The following is a 27,239-nucleotide window of genomic DNA, read 5'->3' on the forward strand; positions in this document are numbered from 1 at the left end:
AAGCAACATAACCTTTGAGGCTGCTCCCTCTCCTTGATACATTTCCAACAGCATCCATGTTGACTTAATAGCAAATGTAATCAGGGCATTCACCATTGAGGATATGGTAACAAGGCCTACTCACATACAAATATGTGCAAGAAAGCCAATGTCTCCCATGCTAATCAAAACAATTTTCTGATTTACAGCAAGTGTTGTTTGACTGCACTGTCAAAAATGTCTTCTATCAATTAATTGATGATCATGAGTAGACTCGTTAATTGGCTCAGATATTTGTTCTGCTTTTGAGGGCAGGACATACCCTTGGTTATTTTCCACATTGTTTTAGAATAGCTATATCATTGCCACCAACCCAACAATCTTGGTTAGGGGCATGGCTAATTCAAGAGGAAAGTCTTCAGTATACTGCCGGAAGGTTATCACCAGGAGGAATGCCCTTCTGCATTCTTCATTGTATGAGGGTTGGTCCCTCCACTTGATGGCAGTTGTACAGTGGCCAGGCCCTCATAACGCCTCATGGATAGCTAGTCTTGAGATGCTTAACCTGTTTGAAATCTATCCTATTCAGCACGTTGATAGTACCAAACAACTTTGTTTCCACAAGGACTGTGTAGCAATAACTCCTGATACTGCTCTCATGGAAAAATTCATCTGTGGCAGATAGGATGCTGAGGATGAGGCCAAGTACATATGTCGCACATCACCTGCTGCAGACCAGTCTAATAGAAATATCCTTTAGAACCTGGTCAGTAGTGGCGGTGTTACTGATCTACTGAGAGTTATGGGCATTGAGGATATTCTGTGCCCTTGCCAACTTCAAAGCTTCTTCCAATCGGTAGACCAGGGGTTAAATCAGTCATAGAGTTAGAGAGAAGTTCAGCATGGAAACAGACCCTTTGGTCCAACGTCAATGCCAATCAGATATCCTAAATTAATCTAGTCCCAGTTGCTAACATTTGGCCCATATCCCTCTAAACCCTTCCTATTCATACAGCCATCCAAATGCCTTCCTCTGGCAACTCATTCTATATGTGCACCACCCTTTACATGAAGAAGTTGCCCCTTAGGTCCCTTTTTAACCTTTCCCCTCTCACCCTAATCCTATGCTCTCTAGTTTTGGACTCCCTAATCGAGGGCAATGACCTATTTACCCTGTCCAGTCAAGAAGAAGCAGTAGGTGGTCATCAGCAGCAAGTTTCCTTGCCAATGTTGGACTTGACCACATGAAATATCATGGTGTCGAGGCAAAGATTCTCAGGACAACTCCCTCTTGACTGTACTGCCTCCTCAGATGTGGTCATCCTGCTGACACGACAGAACAGAGCCTGCAGTGACTTTGCTTGTTTCTGGACATTCAGTGTCACATATGAATTTCTATGTTTGACTATGTCAGGCTATTGGTCGACCAATCTGTGGGACAGCTCTCCCGATTTTGGGGCTTCTCCCAGATGTTTGACTTTGCAGGGTAGACTGGGTTGGATTTGCCATTGCTGTTTTCAGTAACTATATCACTGCTGGATGGTCCGTTCAGTTTAATTCCTTTCTTTAGGCATTGCAGGAATTTGATATGACTGGGTGACTTGCTAGCCCATTAAGAGTTAATCACAATGGTGTGTTATGAGAGTCACACTGGGTAAGAAAGGCAAGCTTCCTTCCCTCAAGGAAGGATGTAGACCAGATAGGCTTGTACTGACAGCCAACAATGGTTTCCTACTTTTAATTCTAGTTTATTAAGATAGAGTAAATTGAGCCCGATATCCATTTAACCTTCCCCTATATTACTCGTGTTGTGTCACTGCTAGTATGCACTATTTCCTCAACTTATTACAACTAACTTAAATAGTACAGCTCTGCAACTTTTTTTGCCATCAATAGCAGTGCAAAATGTAAGGAAGCAAACACTTAAAATCTTGCACTTACATGTTCATCACAAATAGTCCAAAACTTTCCCAGTTTTACAAAAAAAAATCCCAAAAGCCAGTGTGCGGCTTGAAATGGGGAAGGAAAAGGTTTCACTTGAAATCAAGATTGAACAAGTTGTTGGAGTCACGACAGTAATCTTAATTCAGGTCTGAAACTAACTTGAGCACTGGAATGATGGTATGTTATTGCAGCATAATTCATTACTTGAGAATGGAAAAATAAGCTCAAAACATACCTATTCATAGTGCACCTATTAGAGTCAGAGCTGTACAACATGGAAACAGACCCTTTGCTCCAACTCATCCAGATATCCCAACCTAATCTAGTCCCATTTGCCAGCACCCAGCCCATATCCCTCCAAACCCTTCCTATTCATATACCATCTAGATGCCTTTTAAATGTTGCAATTGTACCAGCCTCCACCACTTCCCCTGGCAGCTCATTCCATACACGTACCACCCTCTGCATGGAAAAGTTGCTCCTTCGGTCTCTTTTATATCTTTCCCCCCTCACCCTAAACCTATGTCTTCTAGTTCTGCACTCCCCCACACCAAGGAAAATATTTTGTCTATTTATCCTATCCATGCCCCTCATAATTTATAAACCTCTATAAGGTCACCCCTCAGGCTTTGACGGTCCAGGAAAAACAGCCCCAGCCTGTTCAGCCTCTCCCTGTAGCTCAAATCCTCCAACCTTGTCAACATCTTCGTAAATCTTTTTAGAACCCTTTCAAGATTCACAACATCCTTCCTATAGGAAGGAGGCCAGAATTGCATGCAATATTCCAAAAGTGGCCGAAACAACATTCATATAGCTGCAATATGACTGTTCTCAATGCTCTGACCAATAAAGGAAAGCATACCAAACACCTTCTTCACTATCCTATCTACGTGCGACTCTACTTTCAAGGAGATATGAACCTGCACTCTAAAGTCTTTTCGTTTAGCAACACTCCACAGGACCTTACCATTAAATGTGTAAGTCCTGCTAAGATTTCATTTCCTATGAAAGAACACCAAACAACTTGGTAAATGTAAAACAGAGGAAATAAAACACTGTCAACATTAAAAACTAAACAGAAAATTAAATTGAGTATGTGCACCTCAATTGTCTCAGCATAATGAAAGCGTGAAACTGACTCGACCATAGGTTACCAATTGATTGGAAACTAGTAACTCACCAAAGAACTGCTTGATAATATTAACTGGTTCCATTTTGTCTGCTTTCCTTTACCTCTGTGTTCAGCTCAGATATGCAAGTCTGACAGAAACCTCTAATCGTCATGCAGTAATTATCAGACTAGAAACTCCCCACCCCAAGGAGCATGTGACTTGACTGCATTTCAAGCCAAAGGAATCCAGTTAACTCTAACCAACCATTGGAATCGTTTAGTTTGAAGTTTTATAAAACCAGTCTGATTGCTGAATCATGTTGTCACGGTAACAGTGGTTACATTACTTTGGATTACTTTAGAAGTTACAAGAGTGGCTATCAATCAGAATTAGTGACTAGGGTAAACACTGCACTCACATTTCAACTTCCAGTCTTCAGTTTCCCCTCCCCTTTATCCTCCAGTGCCGCCTCCTCAGAAACAAATGGCTCCAGTGCTTAGTTGATTTTTATTTCAAACTCAGTAACAGTTTCCCATCAAACTGGTTCTCCTTTGCTTCTTTTAGTGTGGCCAAGCAGTTTGATCATTCCACCCTAGTTCAATTTCACCAGATTCACATATGAACAGATCTATTTTGCTGAATTGCATGACATATCTACTCCTGTTCAGTTTAAACAAAGTGTCAAGTGCCAAGAGCAATAATGTTCCAAAGGTGTTTGCATATTAGACCAAAATTACTGCACTTTTTCTCAAAATTAATATGCCATTGTACTTGAAGTGTCAGCATTTCTGTACTATACATGAACTTCATTGCAACTGTAACTGACTAAACTCAGACACAAGCTTTGACAAGTTGATCTGTGAACAGTTGAACCATACAGTGGATATAGATTTGATCTCTGGTCAATGTTGAGTTAACAGAGTTCAGACAGGTATTGGCAAGAATTCCTGTAGTATTCACAGAATCACACTCCATCAACAGTCAACACTTGCAAAAACACAAGAGAGGGGAATATTTAGGTGTTAAAATCTTTTTGCAACATCTCCATTTATAGATCTCTTCAGAACAACAAAATCAAAATGGTGTTTTACTGCTAAAAATATTACTGCGGTATATACTGCAACCATTTAATGTATTGAAATATATCATTTACGTTGATACACATCATTCTTAATAAGGTAAGCATGGTTCTTAATCTGTATGAGGATTTGGAATTTGCATCACCAGCTTCAAAAGTTAAATATTTCTCTGGTGTTGACAACCCTGTCAGCACAAGGGTATTATGAAAAGGACCTGTAGTTTTAATGGCACCATATTGCTTCCTTGGGTTAGTGCTACACAATGAATGAATTCCTTCTGAAGTCAAGTTATACTTATGAATGAAAAATAGCAGCCGATTTACCCACGGCAAAGCCTGAAAAAAAATTTAGAAAACATTTTTAGTTAGGGCACCAAAGTAGTTAATTTTCTTTACAATTTAATAACCCCACTTGAGTGTCTCCAATAAAAGGTACAAAGTTAAAAATCATACAACACCAGGTTATAGTCCAACAGGTTTATTTGGAAGCAGTGATGTTACATCACATTGTAAACTTTTGCTACATATTCCGTATCTTACCATCTTATACTCCACAAGCCCCTGATGAAGGAGCAGTGTTCTGAAAGTTAGTGCTTCCAAATAAACCTGTTGGACTATAACCTGGTGTTTTGTGATTTTTAATTTTGTATACACCAGTCCAACACCAGCACCTCCAAATCATGACTTCCAATAAAAGGTGATACCCCCAATAATGACCAGCACAAGGCGGCCATATGTCAAACATTCTCAATAATTTATACTGCAGAGAAGAGGAAGTAAACTGGTTGGCAAGTTGACAGGGATTGGCCAAGCTGCTCGCACAAAGAAAGCAACAGTTAGTTAAAGGCACCCGAAACTCCAAAATAATCCATCATTTTGAATAATTCATCAGGCTTCTGTTTGCAGACAATGATTCTCTGCCTTCAAACATACAGCCCCTCTAGCGAGCACAAATGAGCCACATTACAATCTTGCCTTCATTGATTGTTAGTGCAGTTATTGGTGCAATCAGGATCATGCAACAAGTGCAGCCCAAACAACTGAATTACATATTAACACAGACATTTTGTTTCTGGTTCTGCAAGCGCAGACTGGTTAAGCGCTGTGATAAAGAATTGAAGGAACATGCTGTCTAATTTAACCAACCAATTGCTTTTTCATGTGGCCTATATACCTGGCATTGCACCAACACTGAAATTCATACTCTCCATTATTTAATTGTGTGGCAGGCAGAATGTCTTTTTGTACTGCCTACAGCATTCTGTTACTGTAAAATACCAGTTGGTTGGCCACTTCATAGCTCCCTCATTTGCTTAATGTGTTTCTCAAATGTTACCTTCACTGATCAAACAAATGTTGGGAACGATGTAGCTCCATGCACTATGGAATTGGATCTGATCAGTAACCTCATAAACTGACCCTAACTATTTGTTCAACTTGGCAAAAGTGAGGACTGCAGATGCTGGACATTAGAGTCGAGACTGTGGTGCTGGAAAAGCACAGCAGGTCAGGCAAGCATCCAAGGAGCAGGAGAGTCGATGTTTCGGGCAAAAGCCCTGCATCATGAATGAGGCTGTGAGCCGAGGGAGTGGTGAGATAAATGGGAGGGGGGGATGGTAGCTGAGAGTGTGATGGGTAGATAGAGGTGAGTTGGTGCTGATAATGGTGATAGGTCAGAGAGGAGGGCGGAGTGGATAGATGAGAAGGAAGATGGACAGGTAGGACAGGTCACAAGGGCAGTGCAGAATTAGAATTAGAATTCCTACAGCGTGGAAACAGGCCCTTTGGCCTGACAAGTCCATACTAACCCTCCAAAGAGTAACCCAGCCAGACCCATTCCCCTACCCTATATTTACCCCTGACTAATGCACCTAGCCTACACATCCCTGAACACTATGGGCCATTTAGTATGGCCAATTCACCTAACCTGCACATCTTTGCATTACGAGAGGAAACCAAAGCACCCACTGGAAACCCATGCAGTTTAGGGGACAATGTGCAAACTCCACACAGACAGTTGCCTATGGCTGGAATCGAACTTGGGTCCCTGGCATTGTGAGGCAGCAGTGCTAACCACTGAGCCACCGTGCCACCCAGTTGGAAGGTTGGATCTGGAATAAGGTGGGGGGAAGAGGGGGAAATGAGCAAACTGGTGAAATCTACTTTGATGCTACTGGGTTGGAGGGTCCCAAGGCGGAAGATGAGGCATTCTTCCTCCAGGCGACGGGTGGTGAGGGAGCGGTAATGGAGGCGGTCCAGGACCTGCATGCCCTTGGCGGAGTGGGAGGGGGAGTGGAAGTGTTCAGCCACGGGGTGGTGGGGTTGGATGGTGTGGGTGTCCCGGGGATGTTCTCTGAAGCACTCTGCGAGTAGGCGTCCTGTCCCCCCAATGTCGAGGAGACCATATCGGTAGCAAAGGATACAGTAAATGACATGTGGAAGTGCAGATGAAACTTTGATGCATGTGGAAGGCTTCTTTGGAACCTAGGACAGAGATAAGGGTGAGGTGTGGACGTAGGTTTTGCAATTCCTGCAGTGGCAGGGGAAGGTGCCGGGAGGAGAATGGATTGGTGCATCCTCAATAATTTCTCCTTTGAATCCTTCCACTTCCTCCATACAAAAGGGGTAGCCATGGGCACCTGCATGGGCCCCAGCTATGCCTGTCCCTTTGTTGCTTACATGGAATAATCTATCTTCTGTTGTTACGCCAGCACCATTCCCCACCTTTTCATCCGCTACATTGATGACTGCATCACTGCCAACTTGTGCTCCCACAAGGGAGGTTGAACAGTTCATCAACTTCACCAACATATTCCATCCCAACCTTAAATTCACCTGGATCATCTCAGATACCTCCCTCCCCTTCATGGACCCCTCCATCTCGATCATCGTTGACCAACTCAACACTGACATCTGCTACAAACCCACTGACTCCCACTGCTACCTGGACTACTCCTGCTTCCACCCTGCCTCCTGTAAAAACGTTATCCCTTATTCCCAATTACTCCATTTCCACTGCATCTGCTCCCAGGAGGATCAGTTCCACCACAGAACACACCAGATGGCCTCTTTCTTTAAAGACTGCAATTTCAGGGGGATCGAAGATGGCGGCGATCTGAGAAGATCACACTGCAGAGCTTCGCATCGCAGCAGGAGCAGGACAGTCCTTTAAATCACCCAACCCAGGTCATCAAGATTTCTTGGGGTGTTGGAAAGATTGTGGAGCTCCAAGAAACATCTAAAAATTGACTTACCTGTATTTGTAGCTGTCCAGAAATGCCTAAAAAAGGAGGAGGAGCATCTGAGGCCGGGCCTGCAGCAGCCTCAGAGCAGATTATTCTCCAGGACCTGGTGAACCAGATCTCGAAATTTCACGAGATGTTGGGGAAACAGATTTAAGATAAGCTGGCCCCAGTGTCTCTCATGCTGCAGAAGCATGAGCAGCAGCTGGGAGACCTGGAGAAGAGGACGGATGAGGTGGAGCACAGGGTCACAGTGGTGGAAGCTGATGCCAGTTCATTCAAGGGAAGAGATCCAAGCCCTGAAGACGCAGGTTCGTAATTTGCGTGACCAAGTGGATAATCTTGAAAACAGGGGCAGGAGAAAAAACATTCTGATCATCGGTCTGCCCGAGGGTAAGGAAGGTGAGCGGCCTGCGGAATTTGTTGAAGACTGGCTTCCAAAATTCCTTGACTTGGAGACTGGCATGAGAGGATTTTGAAGATAGAGAGGGCTCACCAGGTCGCAGCACGGAGGTCAGGTCTGGGTCAACGCCCTTGTCCTTTCCTGGTGCGGTTCCATCATTACAGGGATAAGGAGAGAGTCATGAAGGCTTCCAGACTCCAGGGGGAAGATCCAAAGGCCCTAATTTACAAGGGATCTAAGATCATGTTTTCTCAGGACTTTTCAGCGGCGGTGATGCAGAAACGAAAATCGTATGATGGTGTCAAGAGAAGATTGAAGGAGCTTGGGATTCAGTACTCCCTGAGATATCCGGCAGTGCTTCGGATCACCTTAGATGGATCCATGCATCTCTTTGATACATCAGAGAAGGCAAGAGACTTTGTGGACAAACTAACCTAATTTAAACAATTGCAGTATGTACAAATATTGTTGCTTGGGTATGTGTTTATCATTCTGTAAAAGAAATGGAGGAAATCCACTTGGAGCTTTGTTTTTCCCTTTTTTTTTAAAACCTCTATTGATAATGATTTGGTTCAAACTATGTCTGTCGGTGGTTAAGACGTACATTTAAATTTCTAAGTTAAGACATACCAAAGAATGGGTGGGGTATTTATTCCCTTTTTTTTAATAAAAGAATGTTTTTTTAAATTCATATTGATATTCTATGGGGAGTTTATTCTTTTTAGCTTGTGCTTGTGATGCGGCTCCAGCTGGGAGAAGTGAAGGTGGTTGAGATGGTTAGATGCCTAGTTATGGGCAGTTCGGGACAGGTAGTTGCCACCTCCGGGCAGGCGGTGAGGTCCTTTACTCAGCGCTATTGGCGCTTTATATGTTGGTTTGTTTTCTGGTTTTTGTTGCTTTTTATTTTTAACAATTTTGTATGTTTGTTAAATGTGGTGGTTTTAATTTATGTAGTTTTTATATTTGGTGGATCATGTGACACTAAGGCTCAGCAATTTGTGGTTCGGGTTCCTCCTCTCTGGAAGTTAAATGTAATTGCAGAAGATTATGGCTAATGATTTGATTAAATGGAGTACCTGGAATATCAAGGGAAGTCACTCACCAATTAAGAGGAAGAAGGTACTCTTGAATCTTAGAAAGGAGAAGGTGGATATTGTTTTGTTACAAGAGACACATTTGGATGACAAGGAGCATCTGAAATTACAGCAGGATGGCTTTGACCGAGTTTATTTTTCATCATTTAATACCAGAAGTAGGGGAGTGGCTATATTGGTTAGGAAAAATCTCTCATTTAAATTGTTCGAATGTGTTAAAGACACATACGGGAGGTTTGTAATTCTTAAAGCCTTGATAAATGGGGAAGAATATGGCATTTTAAATGTTTATTGTCCCCCAGCTCATCCTCTTAAATTCTTGGTAGATGCTTTTTCTAAACTGATAAGTCTCAAGTCTCGGCACATCATTATAGGGGGAGATTTTAACTGCCTCATGGACCCCACAGTAGACAGGTTGCCTAAAGGTCCCTTGATACCCTCAGCACAAACTAAACAATTATTGGGTTTGTGTGGGGAATTAGGATTGGTGGACATCTGGAGGTGTCTCCATCCTATAGGTAGGGATTTCACGTTTTTCTCCAATCCACACAGATGTCACACGAGGATTGATTTTTTTCTGACCCCTGCGGTAACCCTGGATCTGGTGGCATCCTGTACGATTGGTAATATTGCCATCTCTGATCATGCTCCAGTATACTTCATTGTTAAAATTAAGGATGTTAGTGGATTCAAGGTACTTGCGAATGGACCCCTTTATTCTCATGGACAGCAAGTTTGTGGAGTATTTCTCTAGGGAATTTCAGACATTCCTAGACACCGACATAGGCTCGGTTGATAGCTCATCTGTTCTCTGGGAAACTGCCAAAGCTTATGCAAGAGGGTTAGTTATTTCATATTCCACAAGTAGGAAGTGGCAGAAGGGTGAGCAGCAACGTCTCCTTGAAGCACGGTTGAAGGCAGCCGAGAAGGTCTATTTTGACAGACCCTCGTTGGTCAAACTACAGATGATTACAGCACTGCAGTCTGCACTAAATTCCGTGCACATGCAGATGGCAAAGAAGGAGCTGGCTTTTGCAAAGCAAAGGTTATACGAGCATGGTGACAAGCCAGGCAAATACTTAGCATACCTTGCCAGAAAAAAGAAGTACCCCACAAACCATTACAGCGATTAGGGAAGGGTCTGGGAACCTAACATGTGATTCTAAAAAGATTAATGTGGCGTTCCAGAGATTCTACTCTAAATTATATCAGTCTGAGAATTGTGAGGAGGGGCAGGCCAAAATGGAATCCTTTTTTAGAGACCTGAAGCTCCCGGGAGTGACTCCCGAATAACAGTCGTTTCTCAATGCCCCATTATCAGAGCAAGTAGTGCAGGAAGCTGTGAGGCAGCTTCAGAGTGGAAAGACGCCTGCTCCTGATGGACATCCCAGTGAATTCTATAAGGAACTTATAAGTATACTGTCAGACCTGATGCTGAATATGTTTAATGATTCATACAGTCATGTTTGTCTCCCACCATCTCAGAGAGGCCAATATTTCACTTATCCTTAAAAAAGGGAAGGATCTGGAAAACTGTGGTTCATACAGGCCCATCTCGCTCTTAAGTATGGACTTTAAGATCCTTTCTAAGGCTCTTGCGTTAAGGCTGGAGACTGTGTTACCTTCTATTATTAAAGAGGATCAGACGGCTTCATGAAGGGTGGCAGATCCTCTAATAACGTTAGGAGGCTGCTTAATGTAATTCAAGCATGCCAACAGCAGTCAATGCAGGGATTGGTGATTTCTTTAGATGCAGAGAAGGCATTTGACAAAGTTGAGTGGCCGTACCTTTTCTATACTCTAGATCGGTTTGGTCTGGGCGAAGTTTTTATAAGATGGGTAACGGTTCTCTGCAGTGTACCTCTCGCTGCTGTCATTACCAACAGGGTACGATCAAGCAATTTTAATATTTCTAGGGGCAGCTGGCAGGGCTGTCCCCTTTCACCATTACTTTTTACGTTGGTGATTGAACCGTTGGCAGAGGCCATTCATGGAGAACTCAATATATCAGCTCCAGAAGTGGGGTCAAAATTAAATAAGATCTCGCTGTATACGGATGATGTTCTAATTTTCTTGACAAATCCAGCAGTTTCAGTGCCTTGCCTGATACAATGCATTCATGCGTTTGGCGCTTTTTCAGGGTATATGATTAATTTTGCTAAATTAGAGGTTATGCCTATGGGTTGTCTTACGAAAGAGTTGGCTCTTGAGTGTGACTATAGATTCCCATTTAGGTGGTCAAGGGGGGGTGTGTGTATTTGGGCATATTCACTACTCCAGTTCTGGATTGACTGGTCAAAACCAATTTTACTCAATTATTTGAAAAAATTAAACAAGATCTCCAAAGATGGAAGGCACTTCCAGTCTCATGGTTGGGTCGGATAGCGCTTATTAAGATGAATACTCTCCCTCATTTGCTATACCCTATACAGATACTCCCCCTGATTTTCAATAAACAAACACTCAGGAGACTGAACAGTTGGTTCAGCTCCTTTATCTGGCACCATAAACGGCCCCTCATTAAATTAGCCAAACTGCAGTTGCCTCACAGACTGGGGGGAGTAGACCTTCCGGACATTAAAAATTACCAATTAAGCTCACTTTTGACCTACCTAAGTGATTGGGTTTGTGGGGACTCTCTTTCAATATGGCTAGATATCGAAGTCTCCCAGGCAAGGTGCCCCTTACCAGTTTGCTGTTTTTGGACAAGGTGAGGACAGTTAGGGAATATTGCCATAACCCAATAGTCATCAATACTGTTAAAGCATGGAGGGCAATTCGGCAGAGGGAAGGTAATATTGGCAAAACATCTTTGTTTACACCTTTAGTGGGTATGCAGAGTTTTCAACCAGGTATCATAGATTCAGGATTTAAACTTTGAGCAGCTAGGGGTATATCTTGCATGGGTGATTTATTTGAGGGAGATGTAACGATGTCCTTCGATCAGTTAATACAGAAGTACGAGTTACCTAATAGAGACCTCTTTTGTTCTTTTTTCAAATTAGGGATTTTATTCAAAAAAGGACCACACTTTTGACTGATCCCTACAAATCTGACATAGAAAGAGGGGTGGGTACTAAGGGCTAAGAGCACACTCTCTGTCAGTACTCTATATTACCAATTGGGGGGTGCCACCTCAGATGAGTCTGATCAACTCTGCAAGATGTGGGAAAGAGGGCTGGGTGTTGAAGTTTCTTCAGAGGCATGGGAGGATATTTGGGAGAATGCAAGGAAGATATCAATTTGCAATAGGACCCATGTTTTACAGTTGAAGATTCTCAACAGGGTCCACTTAGCCCCAGACCATTTGTCAAAATTTAAACCAGAGGTATCGTCAGCATGCCCCAAATGCAAGGTCTGTACGGGTACTCTTACCCATCGTCTTTGGTCTTGTGACAGGTTTCAAACATATTGGAGTGCTGTGGTGGGTGCAATGGAGAGGATTTTAGGTGTAGGGGTGGAGAAGGACCCTATTTCACTCCTTTTGGACCTACCCATTGTATTTCCTGCAGACTCGCATAAGGCAAAACTTTTCAATATTCCTACATTCTGTGCAAGGAAGAAAATCTTGCTAGGTTGGATATCAGAAAACCCCCCAGGCCTGTCGGGTTGGCGGAAGATTGTTATGGAGCATATTCCCCTGGATTTTCTCACAAATATGGTCCACCACAAAACTGAGAATTTTTACAAGACATGGCAACCCTTTTTGAAATACCTGGACACAGATTTATCTGCCACACTAACAAGGGTTTTTATATAGCCGTAACGATTGTGTTTCATGAGTCCAATATCCAGGGAGGAGGAACTGTGAATGTATGAGTGTTTTGTTTGGCTGGGCCGAGTTATTACTATTTATTTGTTTGTTGTTAGGTATTTATTTAGTTAGTTAAATAGCTAGTTTAGTTTTTTTAAAATTTTATACTTCTCTGTATATGTTTATACATTTGTATAGGAGGGTAGGTTGGGGAATTTTTTTTTATTATTTGGGTTTAGACAATAGACATTGGGTGCAGGAGTAGGCCATTCTGCCCTTCGAGCCTGCACCACCATTCAATATGATCATGGCTGATCATCCTTAATCAGGTTTAGTTTTGTACTATTTTTGTACTGTTTTGAATTGCATTGTTTTGGATTTGTTGTAATATTTAAAAATCTATTTTTTCTTAATAAAAATATATTATAAAAAAAAAGACTGCAATTTCTCCTCCCATGTGGTTGATAGTGCATCTCATCCACTTCCCGCACCTCCACCCTCAAACTCCACCCCTCCAACCATAACAAGGACAGAACCCTCCTGGTCTTCACCTTCCACCCCACCAACCTCTGCATAAACTGCATCAGCCGCTGACATTTTCACCACCTACAAACACACCCCACTACCAGAGATATATTTCCCTCCCCGCCTCTTTCCGCTTTCCGTAAAGCCCATTTCCTCCATGGCTCCCTCGTCAGGTTCATGCACATGCCCCCCTCCCCCCCAACCCCCACCACCAACCCCTCCCAGCTCCTTCCCCTGCAACCACAGGAATTGCAAGACTCATATCAGATATTTCCATTCAAGCTCAAAAATCCAAAGACTAGCCACTTCCTAAATTGCGATTCTAAATCCAAGTCTTTAGTTGTAGACGAACCATCTTCCCATGGATGTGATTACAGCTAGCAACACTGTGACATTAATTACAGCTTTTTAAACCCCATCCCTTTCAAAATAGACCAAAATCACAGAAACACTTCATGAGACAAGCTTAAACAGAATTAGAATTAGGTTGATTGTCTTGTGTACTCAAGTACAGGAGTACAGTGAGAAGAGAACAAAGCCACCATTCCCAATGCCATCTTAGATACAAAGTACCTAGGTACAAAATAGAAAAATAAAGATAGAAGTTAAAGTTCAACATTACAGATCTTCTTAGTATAAAGTAAAAAAATAAAGAAATACAGCAGAATACTTCCTCCTTACTCCCCGTCTACAAATATCTTGGTGATACACTTTATATCTTTGAACCATTCGACATGGTTGGCTACCTTACACAATTTTTCATCAATGCAAAAAAACTCAAACAAAATTTGAGGATTAAAGAAAAATTATTGTGGGTAGCAGTAATAAGTGGATGCGTTACCTTTTGTATCATTGAGTCTACAGTTGGCTTTTGAGAAAGAAAACTGGGAATAAATTTTAATGCAACTAATAATGTTGCACAACTGTAGAACAACACTATTTACACAATCTCCTCCTTCAAGCTCAATCCAAAGCAATTACAATTGTAAACCATTTACTGACCCAATCCCAATATAATACACAGGGCTCAAGCTAATTTTCTATTATTTTGATGTGTTTAAATCTAGTAAGCAAGATGATTCCCACACTAGCCTGTAATCATATAAAGGTATAATGTTCCTATCCCTCTCTTCCTTAAACTAATATTCAAGAATCATTCCTTCATAAATAGGCTATTTCCTACTTAAATCATTTCAATGTAAAAGTTTGTTGTGTTATGGTCAGACACATTAATTGAATGTGGAATAATTAATTCTAACCAAAGTTTTTGTGAGGATTAAAACCACTGATGGTGGAGGAAGTGAAAATAAGGACAGTTTGAGATATGGTTAACATGTGATTTCCTATGGTTGTGGAAGAAAGACACTTGGACAACATGGATTTAAAATCAAGGAGACATGCTGAAGGATGAAATGCTCAAAAGGGAGACAATGCTGAGGGTGGGAGGGCATAAGTAAGGTGGTGGATGCTAGGGATATTGGAAATGGATTAGATTGCCAACAGGAGAGATTATTCCATTGACATCATGACACTGATAGTTTCGAAAATTGGAAGATTGGGTTGTTGGTCCTTGAAGTAACAATTAGTCATTAATAAAAATCCACAATGTTAGTGATGTTTCAAATACTATATTTTCATTCAGCTTCCTGACAAAAATACAGTGAACTTTAAACAAGATGAAGAAAATCTGCCCTTTTCTAGATGAGATAGACAGATTAAATTAAAGGCCACATTAATTTTCCTCAGTTGATCATACCAATTTTATTTTAATTTAGTTTGGAAATGCTATAAAGTCAATACCGAAAAAAAAATAATGGGGTTAGTTTTGGTCATTGAGCATTTATTGAAATATGTTTCATGCTATCCAGTGAAACAGGAAGACAGTTATTGAGAAGTCAGCCATACATGAAATGCCAGAGTTTATTGATCCTCCTTTTCGAAAGGTCATCCAATATGAAGGAAATCACAGTATGGTACAGGTTCTTAAGAATGTGAAAGGTGCCATGATCTTATCCTACTGTATAACATGATTTTGTCTTAGCTTAAGCAAATCTACCCAGCAATTCTTCGTCAGAAACAGGAGAAAATTCCAGTTAGACCTTTTATTGGCTGGAACTACATGAAGCTTCAAAAAGGACCAGAGTTCTCAGACTTACTTGTGGATAAGTCACATATGGTAATAGATAACAGAACTAAATCAACTTCTAAAGTGTAGATATTGTGGCAGTGTGGGAATGACTGCATTTAATTTACACAGCAAAACCCCGCCTATGGAATAATGCAAGGATAATTGAGGGATTTCCATACTGACCAAGATACTGGCCTTCCCTATCACGTCACTTCCATTAGAAGTCAGAAAGTTAACGGGTTTAAGTGTATTTCACACTCTCACTCCTCACCAGATTCAAAACACCAGTCATTTGGGATTTTCTTTTCTCTTGTGAATGGCTGTTGGAAACAATCTGAAGTGACAAACGTTTCTTTCTCGCTTATATTTTGTACTTAAAAATTGAAAAGGATACTGCTTAAACGAAGGGACTGAGGGAAAAAAAGATGTTTTAAAAAGAAAGTCACCAAAAACTTCTCTGCTGGTCTCTCTCTTCCGTGAATAATGCTGTAAAAGAAAATTCCAAGAAACTAGCTAGTCTCTCTTTCTCTCTCATTCCCTATTTCTCTGCAAGTTCCCTTCTTGAAAGGAAAAAAGGAAAGCCACCTTCACTGCAAGGGCAAATCCCCAACCAGTGAATGGCAGGTTGAGAATTGATATCTACAATCTCTGGACCTCCTCAAAAAGTTGAAAGATACCACAAGGGAACTGAATGAAAACATCTCATTGACATGCATAATCTGGACTGGTGCCTGAACTGTGCTTTTCTGACTTTTTTCATTCTTTTATCAGTCATAATATGTGTCCTCTTTTGTCACTATGTTTGAATACTATCATAGTAGACAGTGACCAATAAACATTTGATATCCCACTAATAAATAAAACAATTTCATTGAGGTGAATTGGATGCTCCTTCCTTCCCAATGTGTTACTGATCTTCAGGAGATCAAGAGCTAGGAGGCATATATATTGCTGAAAAAAAACAAATTTCATCAAAACTGTCTTGCACTCATCAGGATATTTCACAAGAATACCAACTCAAGGCAAAAAAAACATTTACTGCATAAGAGGAGTGTTAATTGGATGAAAGTGAACTCAATAAGTAAGTAAGGAATTATCCAGATTATCAATTAAGACTGTCAGCCAGGCTTAGCAATGTGGTGCACTCACATGTACTGGAAATTACATTTGTTCATACACAGGACATTATTCTTTACAAATAAAAAGAACAGACATGCACTGTGCCTATTTCAACTCAACAAACTATGTGTCATCCATTCGCTGGCTTATTACTCAGAGAAATACTCTGATTGATCAGAGTTAATGTATCTGATTTAAAATTCAACAAAGTTTGGCTGTTAACTGTCAATCATCATTAATGGGTACATTCTCCATGCCAGCACCTCTACTAATCACTCCACTTGGTCATCAATTATATTCATTCTATGCATTATAAACAATGATTTTCCTCTTGAATTTGTTCTCTTGCGTAATGTTCTGATGAGTGCAAGATGAAACGCTTTGAAGAAATACGTCTTTTTTCAGCAATACTCAAACTTTGCACAACCAAATGACTACTCGCATGGCCGAGTAGTCTAAGGTGCTGGATTTAAGCACCAGTCTCTTTTGAGTCCTGGGTTCAAATCCCACCACTGCCAACTTTGCGAGTGAACTACTGCAGGCAGTAGTGTATGACAGAACTACACAGGTCCTGATAGCACTACTGTGGGTGCTCCGGTTTCCTCCCAAAATCCAAAGATGCGCAGGTTAGGTGAACTGGTCATGCTAAAATTGGGGAATGGGTCTGGGTGGGTTACTCTTCAGAGGGTCGGTGTGGACTAGTTGGGCCGAAGGGCCTGTTTCCACACTGTAGGGAATCTAATCTACTACTTGAGACAAATATATTTCACTGCCTTCAATTGCTGCTGTCTAGACCCACAGAAGATCATATCCTGAATACCAGGTGTGCATAATTAAACTTAAATTGATTCTGTGTCATGTTTAATTGAAGCTTTGCACAGCCATTTAAAAATCTAAGATTTTGAGTTAAAGACAGTTTGGAAGCATCAACTTTTTTCCAACCAGATCTTCTATAGAATTATGACTAAAATATCAACATCCAGATAGTTACTGTCAATGCCATAGTCAACTCTCCCCTTGTTCAAGTAGAAGGCAGGAGGAAATTTTAAAAAACTATTTTCATATGGCTTCTCTACATCAGGAAGAGTCCCTTGATTATATCAGCATGGAAAATATTTAAAGTCTCACTCATCAAAGCCCAGCCATACAGTTTTCTGATACACTCCCCAACCTTTGTTGATATGAAAGCATCTGACATCATAGCTAGCACGCAAAATATTTGAGAATATCGCTTAAGGCACTCTGAAGTGCTTTCCAACAAGGGGAGAACAATTTCAGTGCAGTTACCACATGCCACTAGTGAAGGAAGTTTCCTTTTGAATCATTCGCGAGACATAAACATTGCCTGCAAGGTCAACATTTAATCAGCCATCCCTGATTGCCCTCAAGGTGGTGGCAAGGGATTCTTGTGAATTGCTGCCACAGAGTTGGTATACCCACACTGCTGTTAGTCCTACTTAACTTCGACCTTGTTTAACGTCTTTACTCAAATGTATTAAAGCCAATTGACTCAGAATGCAAGGTAAAATTCCAGTCATGTTAAGTTTAGCCCTCTCTCTGAAACTCATGTATACTGAAATGCAGTCAAAATTTCTGCAACATTAGGATATTTCATCTAACCTAATGTTGAAAATCTGAGAACTGGTATAATGAAGTGATATTCACTGTATACATTCATCACAAAGAACAAGGTGGTTAATATGTTTGATCATGCAGATTCACATCATGAGGAATTCTGTGATTCTGAATCTGCCACTCAGTTGGTCAACACAAATTAAATCCATCTATGTGCAGAAGACTGACATGAATGGAACTCTGTTCCCTCTCTGCAGGACTAAAGGAAAAGTATTTAAAAATACAATGGTCCATTGCCCCGCGTGGGGATGGAGGGGGGAGGGGATGGATGGATGAAGGCATATAGACTGGAATTGATTAGAGTGTCAGTCCAACTGGCTGTAGTTAGACAGAAGAATACCTGCGTAATTAGATTATTATGTGGAAAACTGTGATAATGCACAATACTTACAAATCTTAAAAACAGCTGGTAGTTTATCAAGATTTCATTCTAACTCTGTTTAAATAAATGAAACTAAACTTCGTTTAAAAAAACACAATAAGGCTACACTTCACAAAAGCATAAATGAGATATACTCCAAATGAAAGGGGACTTCAGAATCCATCTACCAATCAGCTACGTACCTCAGTATATGTGGAAGATCACAAAATTTTAATTCAGGGGTTAGATTAGATTCTCTACAGAGTGGAAACAGGCCTTTTGGCCCAGCAAGTCCACACCGACCCTCCGAACAGTAACCCACCCAGGCCCACTCCCCTCCCCTATATTTACCTCTGACTAATGCACCTAACACGATTAGCAATTTGACATGGCCAATTCACCTAACCTGCATATCTTTGCGATTGTGGGAGGAAACCGGAACACCCGGAGGAAACCCACACAGACACGGGGAGAATGTGGAAACTCCACATAGACAGTCGTCTGAGGCTGGAATTGAACCCGGGTCCCTGCTGTTGTGAGGCAGCAGAGCTAACCACTGAGCCACTGGTTAGGAGTAAGCTAAATGTCTCAAAATTTGTACCCAATAATCAGACTGGTTCAATTAATGGTTCTGCTTATAATGAGTCAGGTTTCTAATTGTCTAAACAAAAATATTTGACTCTGTTTTTTGAAGGTTCAGTCAATCAAGACAGAAAATTTCTCTCTGTTTAATTATATAATTAGTGGGGAACACACTGATTGTTGTTCCACTGCAATTAATGTCTATATCAAAGATGAAGGAGTTGGAGGAAGAACAATCATCTCTGTGTAGTACAAAATTCATTTCTTTCATCTGTCATCAAATCCAGACGTAAACTTGTAATAAGAATGCAATGTAATTTTTATGAAGCCATATACTTTTCCTGAAATGTTCAAAATTGTTTAAGACATTTTCATTCGCTCTGACAGAGAGGAATCACAATAAGAATAAGTTGACAAAAACTTAATATCAACTATTGTGATTCAGTGTTCAACAACTTTTTTTCCAACTCAAATTATTCATCTTGGATTTGGAAATCAATTTAAATCCAAGAGATGCTGATCTCAGTATGCCATGACCAGATCTAGACTGGTCATCCATTGCCTGAAATTATGCCAAGCACACAGTAGGACCTCATTCTCAGATGTCTCTGTAGTACTGAGGTCTTTTTCTACAACCCAGTCTTAAATGTACTACTACTTCCATCAGGTATACAATGGGGAAACAGAAGCAATTATTTCTAATCCCTTCCTGAAACTGCATGTTGCCACCAATTCTATATTCCTCACTGGCCACTATCTTGGGCTGAATGAGACTGTTCTCAATCTCTGCATCTTATGTGTGATTTGAGATACTCTGTTTCACAACAGCCACCCATACCCACCATTAAGTTGCAGTCTTTTATCCCAGCCTCTATCTCTGTCTCTGTCACCTGCTGACTCAACAATTTCCATACTTTTCTAGTTATTTACCATTCTGCACACACTCTGTGCTTCAGCCTATAATAACATCTGCTGCCTATGCCACAAACATTATGGAACTACACACAGTTTCCAAGTTAAAAGAAAATAGTCATGTCCAAACACTTTCAAGGTTTCTCCAAATTGTCTCCACTTACTTCCCCAAACCAACAGCTCTTGCAAAAATTTGCCATTTTTCTAACATTGGTCACTCCTGCGTTGTCTCTTCCACTTGCCACACTGACAGTATATTCTTCAGTCTTCAAGGTCTCACACTTGGCAACTCACTCCATGGGTGCATCATCAACTCACAAATTTCCTTTCTGAACCCTCCAAAAAAAAAAAGCAAACTTCTTTTGAACAAAGTTATGATCACCTTTCCCAATACCTCTGTAAAGACTTTCTATATTGATGTTTATGTATATACTATATATAGATATTTTCTATGGGCATAATGAAAAATGAATGCGGCAGTTTTTATAAAAGTAAGGGAAAATCCCATAGCATATGAAATCATAAACTGAATCAAAACTAAATACTGCCAGAAGGAAAGCAAAATAAACATATAGTACAGGCCAGCACACAGGCTTTTAATAGTATAGCAAAAGTCGAGAGTGTGGTGCTGGAAAAGCACAGCAAGTCAGGCAGTATCCAAGGAGCAGGACAGTTGACGTTCTGAGCATAAGCCCTTCATTCCTGATGAAAGGCTTATGCCTGAAACATTGATTCTACTGCTCCTCGGATGCTGCCTGACTTGCTGTGCTTTTCCAGCACTGCACTCTTGACTCTGATCTCCAGTATGTGCAATCCCCACTTTCTCCTGTTAGTAGCAAAGATTTGGTAGTGCATTGGTACTATTACTGAACTAATATTTCCCAGGCCTGAACTAATAATTTAGAGAAGCATTACAAATCTCACTCCGACAATTCAAGAATTTGAGCCTAGGTTTTAGAAAATCAAACTATAAAGTTGGCAATAGAACTTGCCATGAAGTTCTGGGCTGTTAGTACAGATATTTTCTAATCAACTTGTTCAGAGATGTTGGAGCACACATCTGGAGCAAGTTGGACTTATTACGTACCCAACAGATTTCCGTTTAGTGACAGATACTGCCACCACTATTTGATCTGTCTAGTAACAGGCTCAAAAGACTGATGAGAGCAATTCAATAAGATGGCCCACCAGCAGCTTCCCAAACCAGCATATGCAATATACTGCAGTCTCGCCATGATGTCCATGTCACAACATTGAGAAGATTGAAAATCCTAAACTGCTGAAGTCCTAAACAACCTGGCATCAGATTTTAGGATTTTATATGCTGTGGTGGAGAGAAAACTGTGGTTTAATAAGCATGGATTATGAACACATCTGGAATCAATTCCACAAATGATTGTGGGCCTGAAGTTAAAAGGCATACAACCCGCAGTCAGTGTTCTCAAGAGGTGCAGGGTCATATTTGAAGAGTCATTTCTGATTTACATTATTTTATTTTGCCAATATTTACAGCAAGATCATGACAATCTATTTCCAGTATACTTAAGTCATCTTTGCATGGAACAGCAGCAGAGTTGAATCTGTGTGGATATCCCCTATTAAAACACTTCTCCATAGATTCTTATAACATTCATTACATTTTCCTATGCTGTTTGCTAGTAAAGACTGACAAGGACTTGCAACATACACAGACAGGAACAGCAACAGTTTAAGGATTAATTTCACATGGACTATAGATGGTTCATGTTTTTCACAATCTATGAGCCTGAAAGAAAAATGTTTGAGGAATGCAATAGCTAGTAATACAGCATTGAAATTATATTATCACTTTTCCAACAATCATTATTATAAGTGGCATAAATTAATGTTTTTAAAATTGTTTAAAAAAATCACTGATTCAGTACATAGAGTCTTAGAATCATACAGCACGGAAACAGACCTTCAGTCCAACTCATCCAGGCTGACAAAGTTTCCCAAACTCTCTCTACCACGGGGATAATGGAGAAACTGAGATTATTTGTCTTGTGTGTATTTGAGCAAATTAGATTACGAATTGCCAAAAGCACATGCAAAGTCCAATCTCCTCATTATGAAAAGTAGCCGCCGAAGTAAAAGTCATTTTGCAGCCGTTGGGCACGTAGTTAATAAATGCTTATATTAAATCTCCTTTTTAAATAACACACATAATTAAGACAGCAATGACAGGTCTCCATAAATCTTCCTTGAAAAAAAAATACTCATAGGAGATTATGCTTCTGAATGCAAGTTTGGATTTGAAGCTCATCTCCACTCTGGTCTGCTTAGTTTTACACGTTTGTTTATGAGAACACCAAAAAAAGAAGAAACAGATGGTTGCAAAAGCATCACTTAAGCAGCATAACATTTGTACTGTATATATTTCCTCTATTACTGCCTACCCATCTGCCTCAATTTCATTCACTTAAATACCCACTAGTGTTTCCAGAGTTCAGTACTGCAATTATTCTCTCATGATTACTGTTGCTGACATTCATAATTTGGTGGCAGACTTTATGACAATGAGTGTTTTCAATAAATACATATGCTGTATTTTGAATCTTTTCCGGAAACATTTTCTCAAAAGATAAACTAAAATTAATTGACTGCGACAATAATCTATTATGTATTATTAATGACAAACTTACCTAAGGTATCCTTTAGGTTTTTCACAATAGAAGCTTTCCTAGCACTGTTCTTTCTCTCCACGTAATTTGATGGTACAAAGCCAGTTTTGTTGGTTGAGTTTCGAACCCGCCACCATGACTTCGAATCATCAAGCAGCCACAGTCGCTCATTCTTCTTTATGTCAAGCTCCTGCTCCTGCTGGGCCACATAGTCAAACTTGGCGATCACTATCACCTCTTCCGTCATCTTCCCGTGGGTTCCGCACTGCATGTTCAAAGAGAAAGGGATTGGTATTGTAACATAATGCAGATAAATAGACTGCAGAATACCACGCTTAACACAGTTCAGAAAGGGAAAAGGTTAACTTATACAAACACTTTAAAAGCTGAAAAGAGGAGCAAGATTTGAATTGTGAATGTGCTTCATTCGGGCTGCTTTAAGGAAAGCAGGTTTATGAAGGCAGTTTACGAACGGAGATCCTCATCTCACCGAAACAAAACTTTATGACTTTTAAGAGGAAAATTTATTTCAAACGTTAAAAATGTTTGAAAAAAAGTCTAACAGATAATAATTCAAATAGTATTTTCCATTTAGCTATGTAGTTAATCCAATATTGCGACAGCATTTCTTTGACCAGTGAAAGTTTCGAATCTCATCAGCCTCACTGAACCAGTGGGTTGAGAGTTCAATTCCCACTTTTGAAACTTGAGCACAGAATCAAGAAGAACACTTCATAAAGTATCAAGAATGTTCTGCACTGTTGGAGCCACCAAGGCGTTAAACATAGGCCCTGGCTGCTATTTCAGGCAGATGTGAAAGATTTCACAACACCATCTGTAGAAAAGCAAGCAAGTTATATGAGGGACTGAACCAACAGCAAAAAATATTCTTTGATCACTAAACTATAGAGTACAAACTGGTATTATCACTCCACATTCCAAGAACACTTAAGAGTAATTGAATCTCTACAGCATGGAAGCAGTCTATTCAGCCAATCAAGTCCACACTGACCCTCTGAAGACCATGCCACCCAGTCCCATGGCCCTACCCTATCCCTGAAACCCTGCATTTCCCATGGCTAATCCACCTAGCCTGCACATAACCTGGACACTATGGGCAATATAGCATAGCCAATCCACCCTACCTGCACGTCTTTAGCCTGGGGGAGGAAACGGAGCAAACCCACGCAATCACAGGGAAAATGTGCAAACTCCAGACAGTTGCCCGAGGCTGGAATCGAACCCAGGTCCCTGGTACTGCGAGGCAGCAGTGCTAACCACTAAGCTACTGTGCTACCCACAGTCAATAGAGTCTCAGCCACTTGGAGAAATGCACAGCAGTGTAGGAATTATATTCTTCACTCTGCCAGAACGTGTGCCACTATCTTCTCTCTGATAGCTTATACTCGTTTGATTTCTGCGACTGCACTAATTTCCCACCAAGGCCCATGATAACCACAAAGAACCATGACAAGTTTCTTGGCTTTATGTCTGTGCTAAATGGCATGGCCATACAGCAGTACTGAGAGCCTGGTATCTCTGGCTTGGTGGTGTGGGGGGACGGGGGAGTGGTTAAATGCAAAAAGGCTGAGAAAGGCAAGTGAAGTTAAGGCTGCTGTGAGGATCCAGGCAGGCTCAGAGAGTGAGCACTATTAGAGCAAACAAACAGCTCAGAGATGCAGCCTGAGTCATTCCATGATCTCGGGACATGCCCAATCAAAATGTGGCCTTGCTGCAGCATTGAGTGCTTAAACATACTGTAGGTGGATCGGAGATGGACCTGGAGAATTCTTCGAGGCTGGACATGTGGGATGCCAATGTCTGTGGACGTAGAGTGTATACAGTGTTGTGGGCCAGGCCAGACCACTCAAAACATTTGAAGAAAGTGGCCTACACCCTAACTTTGCGAGTTGTTTCAAGCAGGTGTAACATGGATATTCAAGGAGGGATGCAGCTGGTCAAACCACTTAGTTTTAAACAAAACATAATTTATTTACAAGATTACCGAATGAAACACAAAAGAGAACTAAATACCAAACAACAACCTATCCAAAAACCCAACAGATTATCCCAACCTAATGATGCTGTTCCAAATACTTGCAACAAGCCCCATAAACACCCCTAGGCACAAAAGGTAAAAATCAAACACCGGGTTTTACAGGAGAGAAGTCAGAGAGTCAGATGGCAGCATGGAACATCCTCTTCCATGCAGCTGTTTCTTGGATCAGCAGCCTCAAACTGCCTGACTGTTTTCACCGAGTAGTCAGACTGCGAAAAACCAAATCAAACAGAGACAGGCTGAGCTGGAAGAATCGGCCACTCCCCTTTCATTGTACCAGTGTTTTGTTTAAAACCGAAAAGCCTTTTTCCCGAGGCAGTATCTGTTAGCTACAATCATATCGGCCCTAAAACCCATTGAAAGCCAGACCTTTCGGAATCGCTGCTTTTACAACCTGCCTGGAAAAAAAAGCCAAGGACAGCATAACCTTGTTAAAGGAGCAGCATCATCACAATAGCCAGTACACATTGGATGTGCCCACTGATGTTGGCTCCCAGTGTCAAACACAGAGATCATTTGGAACAAGCAATGAGCTGAAGTCACCATGTTGCCACGCTGATTTCCACATTAAGAATGGCATGATGTTTGCTAATGGCAGGTGGGAGGTGAGGAGCTATAAATTAATGAATCAGGACATGCAATCAACAAAGATTATTAATAAGCAATAATCCCCTTTAATAGGCAAGTCGCCATTCCCCACCTTGACATCAGAAACTTATGAAAATGAAGCAAGTTCTTTTTCCCAATATTGAGATTGGCCTCACTGAAATTCCAATGTGATGCTGCCATACCTACTCCCTAACCGATGCTTTTCAGACCACTTAAGATTCTGCCATATTGACTCCTAAGGGACTATTTAAAAGCCAGTTCTTCCTCTCTTTCAAGGGCAGCAGAAGAAAGGGAAATTTGAGAAAAAAGTTGAAGTCACTGCGTTAAGTATGGGGAATTCTGGTTCAGAATTACACAATGTTGCAAAATAATGATGAAACAGCCTAAAAACAGCCTTTATTCTTTCAAACTGTTCCAGTTTCACTTACAAACTGAAGGTCTATTTTAACACTGCTTCTATCCAAAGGCGAAATGGTGACCAGTCCAACTCCTGGCATATTTACAAGATTAAATATTAAATTAATATTAATATCAGATTTATGGACATTAAATTTCAAAGGTTTTCTATCTGCAAAGAACAAGTATACGCATGGAGTGGAGTTAAAATTGTAAATTCTAATTACTTCCACCCTTCCCCCATTCTACAGCTTACAGTCAAATCATCTACCTCCAAAACTGGTGGACGGGTTTCAGCAAAACTTGGTACACAGGAAATGGAGAAAGAAGAACCATTTTTCTTTTGGTAAAGATGCAGATTAGGTCTTTTTTTTTTAAAAGCAGGGATCCATCTATTAACATCAGGAGAGTGGGAAATTTAAACTTTCTCTCTTACAATGTTGTGGGTTGTTTGATTGGGAATGTTATTGTTTTAGAATATTATGGATTGCCTCAACACCCATGCTGCAACTGTTACATTTGCCTAAATATAAGCAGATTTTACAGAGGAGACTGTTGAAAATAGATTACCTGGATGCCATTCAAGAGAGGCAGAAATTGTTATTAAGATTTTGTTCAGATCTGTATTTACAGACCATCATTGGTTCAGGTGGAAGTCTTAAGAAAGAGCTACGTTAAAGAGCTCTATTTAATGTCCTTTTCACTTGTTTAGGGTTGTTACAACTAAATAGATCTGGATAGAAAACCTTATAAAACTTATAAGTAAATTACCATATGACCTTCCAAAGCAATGAAAGTGTTTTTTATTCCATTAAATGTGCCCCAAATTTAATGGTTAATGCTGAGTTAAATGGTCACTCTGGTCTCCAACAACACGAGGCACTATTCAGTTCACAAGAACATCATTAAATGTTACCCTATAACTCTCAAACTGAATCTAACACAGTCTACAAGAAACAAAACAAGATTATCCTTGCATTTTTCTACCCAATGACCTCCATGCTTCACAGGATAAACAAAATTGCTGTATTTAAAATCAATTTAATGCCTCAAATCAAATTAATTTAGATCCACGCCTAATACATTTTTACTGATGCTTGATACTAAAGCAAACACTAATGTTTAGCTGAATGTTTGAGTTACATCAAGATCTGGAAGTCAAAGAAACATGTTCAAAACTGATACTCGATTTAAGTTGATTTTGAGTGACAACTAATGTTGAAACTAGGTGGCTCAGGAATCAACATAATTCAAGTTGGTACTCTGGTCAGACACTTTAGAAACAGATTACAGTAGTTCACGTTATGAGTTCTGCACGCTGTCAATTCATTTCTGAATACAGAAAAATATCAAAACTCACTTTAATAGCTAAAAACAGAATGACAATTGTCCAGGAGACAAATGCTACAGGAAGGATAGAAAGGGAGGCAAGAGAGGAGGGGGATGGCATTTTTGGTAAGGGTTAGCATTACAGCTGTGCTGAGGGAGGATATTCCCAGAAATACATCCAGGGAAGTTATTTGGGTGTGACTGAGAAAAAAGGGATGATAACCTTATTGGGATTGTATTATAGGGCCCCCCCCCCCACCCCACACCCCCCACCCCCCACCACCCCCCACCCCCCAAACAGTCAGAGGGAAATTGGAGAAACAAACTTGTAAGGCG

At 40.6% G+C, this 27,239-nt stretch overlaps 1 protein-coding gene across 3 annotated transcripts in view; it reads right to left on the reverse strand.

The window, feature by feature from the left end:
- The window catches only part of LOC140479059 (SH2/SH3 adapter protein NCK1-like), a 200,842-nt gene that overhangs the window by 45,446 nt on the left and 128,157 nt on the right, over positions 1-27,239 (reverse strand). For 2 of the 3 annotated variants that reach the window (XM_072572874.1, XM_072572873.1), the window contains one exon: positions 22,532-22,775. In XM_072572874.1, coding sequence (XP_072428975.1) covers positions 22,532-22,757 — 226 coding nt within the window. In that variant the 5' untranslated portion in view covers positions 22,758-22,775. Of the gene's footprint in view, positions 1-3,103; positions 3,221-22,531; positions 22,776-27,239 lie in introns of those variants that run through there. The other variant, XM_072572875.1, reaches the window with a different exon arrangement.

This window comes from Chiloscyllium punctatum, chromosome 6 (assembly GCF_047496795.1).
Source record: "Chiloscyllium punctatum isolate Juve2018m chromosome 6, sChiPun1.3, whole genome shotgun sequence".
Lineage (NCBI taxonomy): Eukaryota > Metazoa > Chordata > Chondrichthyes > Orectolobiformes > Hemiscylliidae > Chiloscyllium > Chiloscyllium punctatum.